Raw genomic sequence first — 16281 nt, 5'->3', positions numbered from 1 at the left:
GAGAGAAGAGACAAATGACTGCATGGTTTATATAAGCAATCTGGACTGTAGTCATCATTCCAAAGATAGATAAGGCATCTGAAGAAGATTGAGGGAGAAATCAGATTTTACAGAGATTTACTTGCAGCATGTCGAGTTTGAGACCTCCAGGAGGAGACATTAAAGTGGCTAATATGGAATTCAGGGGAAAAATAACACTGCAGCTGCAGATTAAAATTTGAGAGCTATCAAATCCATGAGACTAAATGAAATCACCTTGGCAACAACTCAAGATACATTTGAAGTATAAAACTTGGTGTCTCAAAAAATGATGAGTTCATGTCCTTTGTAGGGACATGGATGAAACTGGAAAACATCATTCTCAGTAAACTATCGCAAGGACAAAAAACCAAACACCGCATGTTCTCACTCATAGGTGGGAATTGAACATTGAGAACTCGTGGACACAGGAAAGGGAACATCACACTCCGGGGACTGTTGTGGGGTGGGGGGAGGGGGGAGGGAGAGCATTAGGAGATATACCTAATGCTAAATGACGAGTTAATGGGTGCAGCAAAACAACATGGCACATGGATACATATGTAACAAACCTGCACATTGTGCACATATACCCTGAAACCTAAAGTATAAAAAAAAAAAAAAAACTTGGTGTCTCACAATTCAATACATAGGGAAGTGAAGAGGAACTAAACAGCATGCAGAAAGAAGAGCCAATGAAGGATGGAGTTAATCAAAAGAATATTATGTCCATAAGCCAAAGAAAGATATGTCCATAAGCCAAAGAAAGAATCTTTTTCTTGAAAGAGCTGCTAATCGTATCAAATGTTGATGCTTTGTTGAGTAGAGGAATGAGGATTAGGCTTTGGATTCTGCGACACGGAGGTTGAGAACGATTGTGCTGAAGTAGCGAAGTCAAGAGTCTTGTTAGAATGGATTTAAAACAGCGTGGAAGAAAAGAGAGTACAAACTGTGAACAGAGTAAATTATTTCAAGGAGTTTTTCAGTCAAAAGAATGAGATAACAGAGATGTATTTGGAGGAGAATATTAGATTAAGAGATGTTTCCAGGTTTTGTTTGCTTTGCATGAGTTAATTTTATTTTCAGATAGAAAATAATGTTTTTGAGGACAAGAGCATGCTTTAGACAGTGAAAAAGTAAGAATTCAGGAAACAGGATAAAATGGAAAGAGCACTGTCTCGCAGCAAACAAATAAGAACAGTATAAGGTCCTGTGAAGGAGTGGCCAGAGACTTGGCATGGACAGTGCATTTCACGAACCTGAAGAAAGCCATATTTATAGATATCAACATCCACTAGCTAGGGTGATAGATGGGTTGGCACAGGAATATGGAAACCCCTTTCTGATTGTTCTTATTTTGTAAGTTTTTGGAGAAGCAATGTTATCTGATACATGTAAGGAAATTGGAGGAGGTATTAGAAATTTAATGATAGGACACCTATAAAATAAATATCTAGCAATGCTGTATAAAATTATTTGAGTGATTTAAAGTTTCTTTTGAATAAAGAAACTTGTTCTAATTGTCTTACAATATGATACTAACACTGGGATATTGCAATTAATAAATCATCAAATGTACTGGCACATTAAGAAAATGTGGTAGATACTGTGATTGTCTCATCAAATTGCTCCTTATTGTGTAGAACCTAAAAGGTATGAAAGGAGTTAACCACGAGTAATAAAAACATAGGCCTGATGGTCCTGAGTCAGCGTCCACATGCCTTTCATTTTGCCACAATAATTCATCCACTTATGGACAAATTTCATGTATTAAATACATTTTTTAAGGCAGTGAAAGGAGATTAATACATTAAAAAAAAAATTGAAAGCAGCAACATTTTTAATGGCTATGTAAAATGACAATTTATCTCCCCAGGTTGTGAATAAGAATGCATGAACCCAACTTTAGCCACTCATCTTATTACCATGTTACAAGTTAACACACAATTTGTTACTTGTTACTATAATATAGCAACACGAAGGAAAAAGGTGACGTTAAAAAATTCAGAAAATGAAAAATCAGGGAGAATTGGAGACAGACACCTGATCAAAGCAAACTCATAGCTTAATTTGCCTATGAACTTTATAGATACATGAGCCAATAAATCTCTTTTAAATTTGAGAACAAATTCAATTATTTTTACTTGTGTGCTTTTTTACATATAAGTGAAAACATTCGAACAAATTCTGGCAGCCACCTCCAAGATGACACCGATTATTCCAGCCTGGTATTCATATCCTCGTGTAATGGCTTTTCATATTTAACAAGGTTTTCCATATTTAATAATATTAAATACAATATTGCAGAAGTAACAATGTGTAATTTCTGAGGCTAGGTCATAAAGAAGATGGTTACCTTCAGGTCACTTATTCTTGGATAACTCACTCTGAGTTGGCCAGCTGCCATGACAATCAAGACACTCAGCAGTCCTATGAAGGAGTCCATGATGTGAAAAACTGAGTTCTTTGCCAAAAACCAGCACCAACTTGCTAGCTATGTAAGTGAGACATGTTGGAAGCGTCTCCCCGGGACCCAGTCACATTTTGAAATAATTACAGCCCTAATCAAAATCTGGGTGACAACCTCTTGAATTCCTCTGAAACTGAATCATCCATGTAAGCTGTTCCCTTATTACTGACCCAAAGAAACTGGGTAACACACTATTGTTTATTGATGCTTTCTGTTGCTACATTATGAAGTAATCTGTTATACGGCAATGGATTGATACATCTATGTATACACATTTCTGAAAAGCATTTTGTTTGATTACTTTTGATCATTGGTTAAGGCAATACTGATTTCTTTCTGTGCTATTCCCTTCGCGAGCTAAGAAAAAGTGCCAATTAGGATCTCTTTGTGTGCTAAGGGAAACTGGTAATAAAAACACATTCATGGAAGACAAATTGCATACATCAAAATGAGCATATTGATAATAACAAAATAATGTTTATAAGCTACAGGGACTTAAAAATACTCACTCCGAGGTAATGGGTTTTTATATTGTAAGATGCAGCTGCTAACCAAAAATAATTTCATATTAAAGGGCAACAAGGAATACACTCACAAACACTAAATTTCATTTCTATGATCTGACATTAACAGTTGGATTACATTTGAAATTTGTGGATTCTAGTCTTTGGATATGTTTGCATGAGAGTTGACAAAAAAATAACTAAAAAGACTCAATGAATAAAGAAAACACAAACATTGGTTTGTGGCCTCTTATGTATATAATCTTTATAAAGAAAAAGTGAAAAAGAGAGCTGAAGCAATGCATACAATATGCAATTTTTGTTGTTTCATTTGTAAATTCCGGAAATAGCAGAAGCTTTCAGACACATTGAAAGTTTCAATAAAGTATCATCTCCCAAACTTTGGCTCTTTTGGAAATTTATCTATTATACAAGCAATGAATGATTAGAGTTTCCTTTTGGTGAATTGATCAGGTCAAAGAAATTTTTACATTTAGTGCACAGAACAAGGTTAAATAGGATATGTGCATTAAATGAAGAATAAATTGTGTAGTGAATCATGAAGTTGTTGAGCTGGTATGATGGGTGGAGAAATTAGGAGCAAAATATATTTATGTATTTAACAAAATTTACTAACCACGTTCTATACACCAAGACATTCATTAAGTATTTGACAATACTATGATGAACGAAGGTAAATTAGACCAGATTTCTAAACTTGACATGGTTACAAGCCCATAGAGGTGAAAAAATACTACAATGAAATGTGATAAGTGTTATACTTAATGCATGCACAACATTCAACTGTGGAAGAAAAGAAACTGTACATTTGTCTAAGCTGTTGATAAACTTTTACAGTTGTGACATTTGAAACAGTTCTTACCAGTAAATAACTTCGGAAAGCAGAGTAAAATGAAAACAGATCACTGAAAGATGAAAGGATTATGAAATTATTGAAAAAACCTGGCCTGTTTGGGGACTATGACTAAAAGCATAACACACATTTTTCAGAGGATTAAGCTGAAAACAGAGAGGGCTGAGTCTTGTTAAGGAAATCGATACACGTGGAGTTTATTTCTTAGACAATCAGGAAATGTGTATGTACCTCTGTGCATGTGTTTGTCATAGGATTGGAACTAAATGGAGCTATGATTTAAATCAAATTGTGGCTAGGAACAATGTTTCTTAACCTTAACTTTACATTAGATTCACATAGGGAAATGGTCCTTCAACTTTAGCATGAATGAGAAACACATGGAAGGCCTGGTAGAACCAGGGTTGCTGGCCCTCAACCACAGAGTCTCTGATTAACTAGATCTGGGCCGAGGCCTGAGGATCTGCTTTATTAGTTCCCATGGAACACACTTTGAGAGCTACTGGTTTGGAATGTAAAATGCTGAAGACCCTCTCCAGGAAAAAATGAATCTCAGAATCTCAGATGAGCAGTGGGTATGGCACTCGAGGTGATTTAAAAATATAATGTGTAGTCAGGTTTGAGATCCAGATATTATGAAAGATAACTCAGATAATGGTGCGAAAGATACAGTATATGGTACTGTGATGGTTAATTTTATGTGTCAATTGGCTGAGCCATGGAGTGCTCAGATATGTATAGTTACACATTGTTCTAGGTGTTTTTGGATGAGATTAGCATTTGCAGCAGGAGACTGAGGAAAGCAGACGGTCTTTCATATTGTTAGTGGGCCTCATTCAATCAGTTGAAGGCCTGACTAGAACCAAAGTAATTACCCCCCAATGACAGAGAATTCTGCTTCACAGCTTTGATTGAGCTTTTTCTGGTTCTATAGCAGTCTGTCTGCCTTCAGACTCAAAGTGGGATACAGAATCTACAGATTTGGGATGTGACAGCTTCCATAATCATGTGAGCCAATTTTTTATAATAAATTTATCTGTTCCCCCTCTCTCTTTCTCTCTTTCTCTATTTATCAATCTATTTCCATATCTCAATATATGCACATATATAAGTGTGTGTATGTGCACGTACACATTACACACACACACCCGCGCATCCTCCCTATCGCTCTGTTTCTCTGGAGAATCCTAATACACAAATTCAGACACATTTGGAATCAGAAGAGAATATGCAGGGCAACCTTTACTCATCCCTCACCTCAAGACTGAATCCATGCATTATCCTCTCTATGAAACCTTCACTGATCCTCTTAGAGTGATTAAACTACCAGTTACGTAGCCCCTAAAAAATCTCTCTTATCCCTAAAAAATCCTCTTTCTGCAGTAATTTTCCATAATGCAATTATCTACTTACCTTGTCTTATGAATAACACTCAAATGCCTCAAAGGCAAAATAATATTCTCAATATCCCTAGTGTCTAAAATACCACACTGACTAGCAAGTATCATTTATTAATATATTCTGCATGAGTTAATTGAAAGATATTTCAGGATAAAGATTATAAAGTACCCAATACCAACATACTGGAATGGTAGCTAAAATATAGAAAATTTTAAGAAGTAAAAGAATGATGAACATAGTCAAATGCCACAAAGAAATGAGGGAAAGATAAAAGGTAAAAAGTACAGACAGGTTTTGGTTATTAGGCAGTCACTGATGCCTTATTTGTAGTTCCTAACGAAGAGTTGGAATGAAAATATGCATAATATGCATTATACCAGGGATGCATAAAGGGAAAATTGAGTGATAGCACGTAAATTTGAAGGAAAGTTTATTATCCAGTAAGAATCTCATAGCCATTGGAGAAGAGCTCATCCCAGCTGGCACATGATCTCAGCCTTTTGAGGCCTTAAGTAGAGAACCCAGTTGAGCCCACCCGGACTTCTGACCTACAGACATCATATTATTATCTGTTACACAACAACAGAAAACTAATTCAAATTACCAAATAGCTGTATTATAGATTGCATAGAGGGAAGATGTTGTTACCCACCGCAGAAATGTTCTGTAGGTCTTTACTTAGAAAGTACTTTTTCCCAAAACTGTGATATATGATGAGAATACAACACTTTCTAGGTCCCTGACCATAGACAGTATCTTGAATTTATCATACTCATAATGTCATCTTACACTTGTAAAAGTTAATTTACTTCACAATATAAATTTCAAAAATAAATAACAAAATAAACATTAGTGAGCTAAAATAACCTGATCAATGATTGGGCTCACCAAACATCAGCTTCCCTAGAGGGCCATATTAGAATAAGCACAGATTTAGGAACTGGAATATTTATATTGATAGCTTGTATGACCCTGAAACAAGGCCTACTCACAACAAGGAAGGAGCACTGTTTCTACCTTGCCCTCATTCATTCCTAAATTCTAGTGCAATGCCTCACCTGCCCAGAGGAGGCACCTTTCTCTTGCTGGCATAAATCCCTAGGTAGCCTTAAAAAAGTACTTACAAACATTCACTACTAAATGTCACTTCACAAAACAACTGGCTCTTCAGAAACTGTACATTAAGAAGATTTTTTAAAATACAATTTGAAAAAGTATCAGCTACCCTTCCAAAACAGAATATATCAGAAAATACTTGGGTACCCGGGCGCGGTGGTTCACACTTGTAACCCCAGCACTTTGGGAGGCCAAGGCGGGCGGATCACGAGGTCAGGAGATCGAGACCACGGTGAAACCCCGTCTCTACTAAAAAAAATACAAAAAATTAGCTGGGCGTGGTGGCGGGCGCCTGTAGTCCCAGCTACTCGGAGAGGCTGAGGCAGGAGAATGGCGTGAACCTGGGAGGCGGAGCTTGCAGTGAGCCGAGATTGCGCCACTGCACTCCAGCCTGGGCGACAGAGCGAGACTCTGTCTCAAAAAAAAAAAAAAAAAAAAAGAAAATACTTGGGTAGCGTGGCTGATGTTGAGGTTAAGGTTGACAAACAATCGTACATGGCAATGTTCCCAATGACATTAACAGGCAATTAAGCCTAGCAATCGGTGCACGCATTTCATTTCTAAATACAGTCTCCCAACATGGCTATAAAATCTTTATTAGTGCTCTTTCTTTCTATACACCTGTTTACGATTAGAATTAAATTATATTTTAGTAATGCTCATTAAGGTGTTCTCCAAGGTTGTTTTAGTACCACCTAAAAACTCAGAAAATTACAATTTACTGTACTGCTTTACTTAGTAGATATAGATTAACTCAAACCCCATATAAAGTATTGCACATAATACAAATATATCTATATTTTACCAAGTAAATATATAATTAGGATGTTACTTAGTGAAAACAGGCATTTATTTTGGTGATGATTGCTTATAACATAATTTTCATGAATACATGAACTCATATATTCATAAATTACATTCTACTTAATTCAAATATTATTTGGAGTGAGGTAGTGAATAAAAATTAATCTAAAGCATGGCTTCTGATTGAAATGCTTCTGGAGTTGATTCTCTTTTCTGAAGAATTAGGTCAACGCCTTTGTATTAGTCTGTTCTCACACTGCTAATAAAGACATATCTGAGGCTGTGGAGGCCTCACAGTCATGGCAGAAGGCAAAGGAGAAGCAAAGTCACATCTTAGGTGGCAGCAGGCAAGAGAAAGCCTGTGCAGAACTCCCCTTTGTAAAACTATCAGATTTCATGAGACTTATTCACTATGACGAGAACAGCCTGGAAAAGCTCCATGATTCAATTACCTCCCACCAGCTCCCTCCCACAACATGTGGAAATTATGGGAGCTTCAATTCAAGATGAGATTTGTGTGGTGACACAGCCAAACCATATTATTCCACTCCTGGCCCCTCCCACAACTCATGTCATCACATTTCAAAACCAATCATGTCTTCCCAACAGTCCTCCAAAGCCTTAACTCATTTCAGCATTAACTCAAAAGTTCACAGTCCAAAGTCTCATCTGAGACAAGGCAAGTCCCTTCTGCTTATGAGCCTGGAAAATCAAAAGCAAATTAGTTACTTCCTAGACACAATAGGGGTCCAGGAATTAAGTAAGTAAATATGGCCATTCCAAATGGGAAAAATTGGCCAAAACGAAGAGGCTACAGGCCCCATGCAAGTCTGAAGTCCAGCGGGGCAGTCAAATCTTAAAGTTCCAAAATGATCTCCTTTGACTCCATGTCTCACATCCAGGTAATGCTTTAGGCTGGTCCACCCCGTGGCTTTGCAAGGTACAAGACCCCTCCCAGTTGCTTTCAGGGCTGGCGTTGAGTGTCTGTGGCTTTTTAAGGTGCGCAGTGCAACCTGTCAGTGGATCTACCATTCTGGGGTCTGGAGGACGTTGGCCCTCTTCTCACAGCTCCACTACGCAGCGCCCCAGTGGAAACTCTGTGTGGGGGCTTGCACCCCACATTTCCCTTCTGTACTGCCTTACAGATCCTCCATGAGGACGCACCCCAGGAGCAAACTTCTGTCTGGGTGTCCAGGGGTTTCCATACATTCTCTGAAATCTAGGAGGAGGTTCCCAAACCTCAATTCTTGACTTCTATCTACCCTCAGGCTCAACATCATGTGGAAGTTGCCAAGGCTTAGGGCCTGCACCCTAGGAAGCCACTGCCCAAGCTATACCTTGGCTCTTTTTTGCCACAGCTGGTGCGACTGGGATGCAGGGCACCAAGTACCTAGGCTGCACACAGCAGGGGGCCCTGGGCCCAGCCCACACAACAATTTTTCCCTCCTAGGTCTCTGGGTCTGTGATGGGAGGGTCAGCTGTGAAGGTCTCTGACATGCCCTGGAGGCATTTTCCCCATTGTCTTGGTGTTTAACATTTGGCTCCTTGTTACTTATGCAAATTTCTGCAACAGGCTAGAATTTCTTCCCAGTTAATGGGTTTTTCTTTTTCTATCTCATCATCAAGCTGTAAATTTTCCAAACTTTTATGCTCTGCTTCCTCTTGAACTCTTTGTCGCTTAGAGATTTCTTCCATCAGATACCCCAAATCATCTCTCTCCAGTTCAAAGTTCTCTAGGGCAGGGGCAAAAAGCTGCTAGTCTCTGCTAAGGTACAATAAGAGTCACCTTTGCTCCAGTTCCCAAAAAGTTCCTCATCTCCATCTGAGATCACATCAGCCTGGACTTTATTGTTTATATCAATATAAGCATTTTGGTCAAAGCCATTCAACAAGTTTCTAGGAGGTTCAAAACTTTCCCACATCTCCCTGTCTTCCGAGCACTCCAAGTCTCTAGGATGTTCCAAACTTGCCCACATTTTTTTATCTTCTTCTGAGCCCTCCATGTTTCAACCTCTGACTGTTACCCGATTCCAAAGTCACTTACACATTTTCAAGTATCTTTACAGCACTACCCCACTCTACTGGTATCAGTTTACTGTATTAATCTATTCTCACACTGCTGATAAAGACATACCTGAGACTGGGTGATTTATAAAGGAAAAAGGTTTAATGGACTTAGTTTCACATGGCTGGGAAGGCCTCACAATCATGAAAGAAGGCAAAGGAGAAGCAAAGTCACATACTACATGGTGGCAGGCAAGAGAGAGACTGTGCAGGGGAGCTCCCCTTTATAAAACCATCAGATCTCCTGAGACTTATTCACTATCATGAGAACAGCATGGGAAAGACCCGCCCCATGATTCAATTACCTCCCATTGGGTCCCTCCAATGACACGTGGGAATTATGCGAGCTACAATTCAAGATGAGATATGGGTGAGGACAACCAAACCATATTAACCTTCATAATTTTTTTCTTGGATATATTTTTCCATTCATCCCTTTATTTCTTAACTAATTTTTAATGAGTCCTTATTATTTAACCGCCATTTAATTTGTTCTTACATTACTAAGGATTCACAATTGCTAACGTCTGGCTATTTTGAAGATGAAAATAACCAGAAATGATTACAATTGAACTCACTCATGGATTCTTTAGAGAACCCCTTTAAAAGTAATTAGTGAAAGGTTGCTTTTACAGAGATATCATGTTGAAAAACTAATCCAAATGGAAGCCACTTGAGCTAATCTTGCAGACACCAAAAGCCAAGTAGAATGAAAAACACTGAAGTAGCCTCATGACTGCTACATAACTATGTAGAAGCATGCATAAACTACAGTGCAATACCACCTCATACCCACTAGAATGGCTATAATAAAGAGACATATAGTAACAAATGTTGGTGGAAATATGAAGAAATTGGAAACCCTGTTGCTGTCGGAAATGTAAAACAGTGCATCCACATTGGAAAACAATTCGCTAGTTCATCAAGTGGCTACACATAGAGTTACCATATGAGTTACCAGCAATTTCACTCCTAGGCATATACTCAAGAGAAATGGAAACATTTCCACAACTACTTTTACACCAATGCCTATAGCAATATTATTCATAGTAGGAAAAAAATGGAAACCAGATGAATGTTTGTCAAGTAAAGAATGGATAAATATGTGGTATATCAATACAATAGAATAATTCTGGCAATAAAAAAAATGAAGTACCCATGACACATACTATAATATGCATAAACATTTAACACATCATGCTCAATGATACAAACCTGTCACAAACGACTACCTATTATATGATTCTTTTATATAATAAAGCAATAGCAGGCAAATTTATAGAGACAGAAAGTCGATTAATGGCTTCCTGAATTAAAGTGAAAGAGTGTGGGGGATTATGACTAAGTAACGCAGAATTTTTTTTTTGTAGTAATAAAAATGTTTTGAAATTGGTTGTGGTAATGGATGTACAACTCTGTGAATATTCTAGAAACCACTGAATTATACACTTTAAAAGGGTTCCTTTTATGCTGTGTGAATTTTATATCAATGAAGCTGTTAAAATTTTTAATGTTTTAGACCCTCTGAAAGAAAAACAGAACGTGATTTTACTTTACATGGCACTATTTTCAAATGTGAAGTATTCTTAATCTCTAATATATTCATGGTTTTTTCATGAACACATCAAAACATTTCCTAAACGTATGTATAACCTCTTCTTACACTTCTAAAGTGAGGATAATTGGCACTTTTGGTCTGCTTACAAATATGTTAAAATTTTATTGTTATGAAGATGGATTCATTTTCTTAGAGTTATATTCTATTTTCATTTAACATAATCATATCTACCTTTATGATTCCAGAAGTATTACGGATAGGTATTCTTGTATGTTGTTTCCTGAGCCTAGGTGTTTATCACAATGGAATATTCTGGGTGAAGGTAGAACAAGAGTCATCCTCAGCTGTAGATCATGTACTTTACTTGAAGAGAGCCTAGACCTGGCTGTTGAAATTCCAAGAATTATTCTTTTACTGTAAGTTCTGTCAATGACTTATAGTGTAAGTAAGGCAAAAGCAAATGAAAAAGCAAGTCTCCCAATTAGAAGGAGAACCAAATGCCCTTGACTCAAGGATGAGGCATAAGTGTACTGTGATGCCACTTTTCTATCACCATGCCAGAATTACAGTAAGGAGGAAGGCATAAGACTTATTCATGCTATCTGATAATGAGAAATTATATCTAATACACTCCACTTACTCTCCTAGATCCTGATATCAAAAATAAAGATTATGAGAGCCCTGCTCTTTAGGAAATTTCAGTATGTCTTCTTGTACAAGTGACATCTTTTACTATGATACATAAAGTAGTTTACCAATTTCTGAAGCAGTGACTGTGATGTTGTACCATGGAGTTTCTTCTCTGTCAAGAACCTTTGTAGTCTTAATGGTTCCAGTATTGGCATCAATGTTGAAAAATCTGTCATCTTCAACATTGTAGTTGATGAAGTATCTAGAGAAAAAAAGAGAAGTTTTCACTTGATGTTATAATTAAGAATACAACTGAACCAAGGGAAGTATTATATCTAAATACATTAAGATATTCAAATATATTTTTAAATTCTATATTTGATTACTTGGCAACTTTATATTTTTATAGAACTTATATCAATTATTCTTATCTGTCAGTCTTTAATTCTAAGTTCAATTACTAATTCATAGAATAATTTTGTAAGGTCTTACCAAATTCCATGAATAAAAGTAGATAGTACAAATGGTGATTAATAATGGAGAGACCAAAAGAACTCACCACTTGGAAGCCTACAATACATTTAATGAAAAAAAAATTAAACCTATAGTAAGACTTCTTGTTGCTATTATCCAATATAAAAATTAGAATCCTTGAAGTCAGAGATGAATTTATCTTGAAATTTCATTGTTGCTAAGGTTTAAAGATAAATACAAAATGAAAAACAAAACATTTACATTTATTAACATTGTACCTCCATCAGTTCAACTAAACCCTTGTTTAGTCAAAGAATGAGATAAAAAATGAATAAAGATAGGTTGAATTATAGCCCACAAATTATTTTCCCTCTTCAATTCATGTAATTTTGTAGGATTCTCTTATACTGGGTTAGATTTCAGCTTACTTTTGTAACCAACTAAGCTGAAAGTGATGGTGTCTGTCTTCTTTCTGGGCCTAGGTTTCATGAGACTTTGTATGTTTCCTTGTATGCTATGCCACTGCCACAAGAAAAGCATGTTTGGGCTAATTAACTTGTCCTAGCAGGAGGAAGGGAAACACACGGTGCAAAGTTGTCCCAGTTAGGGTTCCCAACCTAGCGTAGATCAACCTAGTAAATGTGCAGATGCATGATTGAGTGCCCCAGAGATAAACAGAGCTGGCATCAAAAGCTAGCCTAATTCAGCTAGCCCTCAGCTAACCCACCGACACATACTGTGTAGTTAGACATAGCTTTTTTTAAGACCCCTGAGTTTTGGAGTTATGTGTTATTTAGCAATAGCCGATTAACATGTCTCTGAATATATACTATCAAACAATTATTATATGTTCTATAAAAGCTTCAGACTATTTCTTCAACTATTTAAGGAGAGAAATATTCTCTTCTCTCCTAAAGCATCTAATGCTTTTTTCTCTTCTTAAATCTAAGCTTAAGTAATATTTTATCTAGACCTGAAAGATGAAATGGACTGACTAATTATGTGAAAAGTGCTAGGGAAGAATATATGAAACAGAAAACCAAGATGCAAAGATCCAAATTAAAGAAACAGTTTGAATTGGTTAGAAAACAAATCTATGTCAATGTGGCTATGGAGACTGAATGACATGAATGTCCAAGAGTTAGGACAAGGTAGGACAAGGTAGAGTTTTTTACTCTTTTGTGAAAGCAATGGGAAGAATTTCAAATTCAAGAAAACAAAAACAGATGTATTAATGTTCCGAAAAACAACAGTGGCTACTTTTTATCATAGATTGTAGAAAGCTGAAAACAATTTATAAAAAAAAATTGTCAACTTGGACAAAGATGGAAAGATAGAAGATAATGGAAAAAAGTGTACAACCTACTGTTATATATGAAATGCAATTTATAGACTTTTTGTTGCAGTGGCATTAGTAAAGCCAATTAAATCACAGGTGACTCCATTTGCACATGTGTGTTTGACCTACTATTTAATTGATAGGCCCCTTTACTGAGGTGGATAAAAAGAGCTAGGGAAAGGCAGTTTGGGAAAAATGAACGATTACGCCTTAAATGCCCATTAGATACCCATGTGGAATAAAAAGCAAAAGTCAAATATGGGTATGGAATTCAATTGTCCTTTCTAAACAGGAAATATAACTTTGAGATGATATAGCAGCATAAAGGTAAGGTAATGGGAATGGTATAATCTCAACTGGAATAGAATTGTAAGAGAAAAGAAATAAAAGATTGAGCACTAAAGTACACAACCTATTGAGTACAGAGCAGGCCAGTATCTGTTCAGAGATGGTGACAGCCAAAGGAGAGAGGCAAAACTGGGAAGGGGAGTGGCATGCAGCCAAGAAATGGCTTACCAGGAAGGAAGGAGCTAACAACTGGGGTGAATTCCATTAGGAGACTGATTGAGGTTAGTGAGGGTTAATTGGATTTGGCAAGATGGACCGTATTATTAATAGTTGACTTGTCAAGAATAACATCAGAAAAAATATCAAAGGATTGGTGATTTATTACAGTGGCTTCAAGAGTATACTGAATGTGAAGATACAAAAACCAGGAGTCAAGACAATTGTTGATATCTTTTCCTGAATGAACAGCAGAAACAAAAGCATTTTATGTCATCAGAAAAGTGGGTTCAACAAATTATTTTCTTTTATATGGGAAATAAGAAGCATTTTCTTTGCTGAAAGAAATTATGCTTTTGAAAAAGGGGATTATCAAAAACGGTAAAACTCATGAGAAGGTGAAAAGAATTGGATTCCAGGAAACAGATGCAGAAATTTCCCATTGAAAGTAACAGGGATGCTTCTTCCATTTTAGTATGAGGAAAAGATGAAAAGCTGGGTAGAAATATAGGCTAGGTGTGGTTATGTAAATATTACAAAATTCATCATACTTTCTAGAACAGAGTGTAAGTGGAATTGCAGTACAACCAACCCCATGCCTCTCATAGGCATAAGGTGTTAGAGGAGTATGCAGAGCATATTGCTAAGGTGTGAAATCTTCTAACCTCCTGTGGATAGGCATGAGCACACATGGCAGAAGACATTAATAGCAGCATGGAGAATGAAACTACAGAGCAAGGAGCATGCCAAGAAATCTAACTTATCAGTAAAAAACACATAAAAAGAGACAGATTGTATCACTTGGAACAGTGTGATCAAAACAAGGAGCTAACCATTGTACATTAAATCTTCTAATAATAAGTATATGTTAATTGAAAAAAGTTTAACATAAAAAAGAAATTTAAACAAGAAAAGGTAGAACTCTAAAGTAAATCTTATTCTGAGACACAAAAACCAGATGCTACAGAATAGTGGGAAATCTGTATGTCATTGGGCTTCCCAAAGCATAAAGCCACACTACATAAAACCATTATACTTTATTCAAGTTGAGTCTATACTAGAAAAAAAACAAAAAACACCCGTCTTATTATATCCCTTTTCCAGAGGAAAAATGCTGAGGATAAGGGCTGAACTGGTTAGGAAATGACAGATGTCTTGTCATGTGGAAAGGACAGCATCCTTTAAAATGTAATCAGTAGGCTTTCTGGCTATTTTATTATCTAATATTAACCTGTCTTTAAGAAATTGTCCATTTTTGGTTACTGTAAGAAAATCAGCTTCTGTATCTGTAATTTGGAGGATTCAAATTTGGAACTTATTATTCAGCTTCAAAGTTGCCTGCAGCAACTATCAGAAAAGCTCAGATTATATTGCTGTAGATCCCTATGAAATATGGCAGAGCATGTCTCATTTTAGAAATCTGATCACTTTAGAACGCTCAGTCTGGAAGAAAATAGGTTTGGTTTTGTTTTGTTTTCTGAAAATATGTAGTCTTTTTGCCAGAGCAATCTCCTCTTTTTTAGCCACTTCACACTGGGCTTTCTAACATAAGTGCCAATATCAGTGGTTTAATATTTTTAGAGTTAAACATTTTATATAGTTTTAAATTATGTTTATATATTAGAAAAATGGTGAGCATAATGCTAGGCACGCATCTTTAGACTCATGTTACTTGCTTCCGAGTTTCCTAAGCTATCTCGCTCTCTAGGGAAATCAACATCCTAAGGGCTAGATTGTGGGCGATGCTTGGATCCAAAGAGTCTTATTCATGAAGTTGCAATTGAATTTTGACTCAAGTAGAACTAAATAGTTCTGCCTAACCACCTTTGGCTTTCTTCCCAGACATGGAAATAAAAACTCAGAAGTAAGTAAAGTGGAAATGTGAGAAAAGAGAAACTATTCAAGACTATTTTGAAGATTAAATGTAGAATCATTCAATGCTAATTATTTAGAATTAAGAAGTGACATAGGTCCATAAAACTGTTAATCAAACTATTAAAAAGAGATGAGAATATTCTCAGTAAATTACTTTTCAAATAATTTTTATAATAAAATCTGTTTCATAAGCCCTAAGTAAAAAAACCTTAATACTTTATGAATGTATATATCAATATTTAGATTTTTTTTTTCAAATAATTAATTTGACATTTTCAGGAATATTTAGAAAATACAAAATCAAGTAACCATTTGCCTAGGTGACATAGGTCCTAAAAGAGGACTAATCATAAAACCTGTGGAATTGGGATTTTAAATTAAAAAAAAAAAATTCTAGGTTACAGCTACCAAAAATGAACCAGAATAAATTGAGGCTAGAAGATTTATAGCCAGATAAGACATTTTAAACAATTTCTTCAAATTCTAAGTTGGCCATTAATATAAACCTTTGAGTATTGCCATATGTGTGAGGCAGAGAGGAAATACTTAAATGCGTATATGAGTTATTTAACAAAGCTACCTAGTAAGAGGTAAGAAAATCCAACATTTATGGAGCACTTGCAGTATACTAGATGGGGTTCTAAGTGCTTT

At 36.2% G+C, this 16281-nt stretch overlaps 1 protein-coding gene across 5 annotated transcripts in view; it reads right to left on the bottom strand.

Annotated features, from left to right (window-relative positions):
- CDH18 (cadherin 18) overlaps nt 1–16281 on the bottom strand; it is a 360524-nt gene that overhangs the window by 60112 nt on the left and 284131 nt on the right. For all 5 annotated transcript variants that reach the window (XM_055245947.2, XM_055245950.2, XM_055245951.2 and 2 more), the window contains one exon: nt 11564–11700. In XM_055245947.2, the coding sequence (XP_055101922.1) occupies nt 11564–11700 (137 nt within the window). The remainder of the gene's footprint in view (nt 1–11563; nt 11701–16281) is intronic.

Source organism: Symphalangus syndactylus, chromosome 16 (genome assembly GCF_028878055.3).
Source record: "Symphalangus syndactylus isolate Jambi chromosome 16, NHGRI_mSymSyn1-v2.1_pri, whole genome shotgun sequence".
In the NCBI taxonomy this organism is placed as follows: domain Eukaryota; kingdom Metazoa; phylum Chordata; class Mammalia; order Primates; family Hylobatidae; genus Symphalangus; species Symphalangus syndactylus.
The sequence above is the reverse complement of the archived record's forward strand: the minus strand, read 5'-3'. Positions and strand labels throughout refer to the sequence as shown.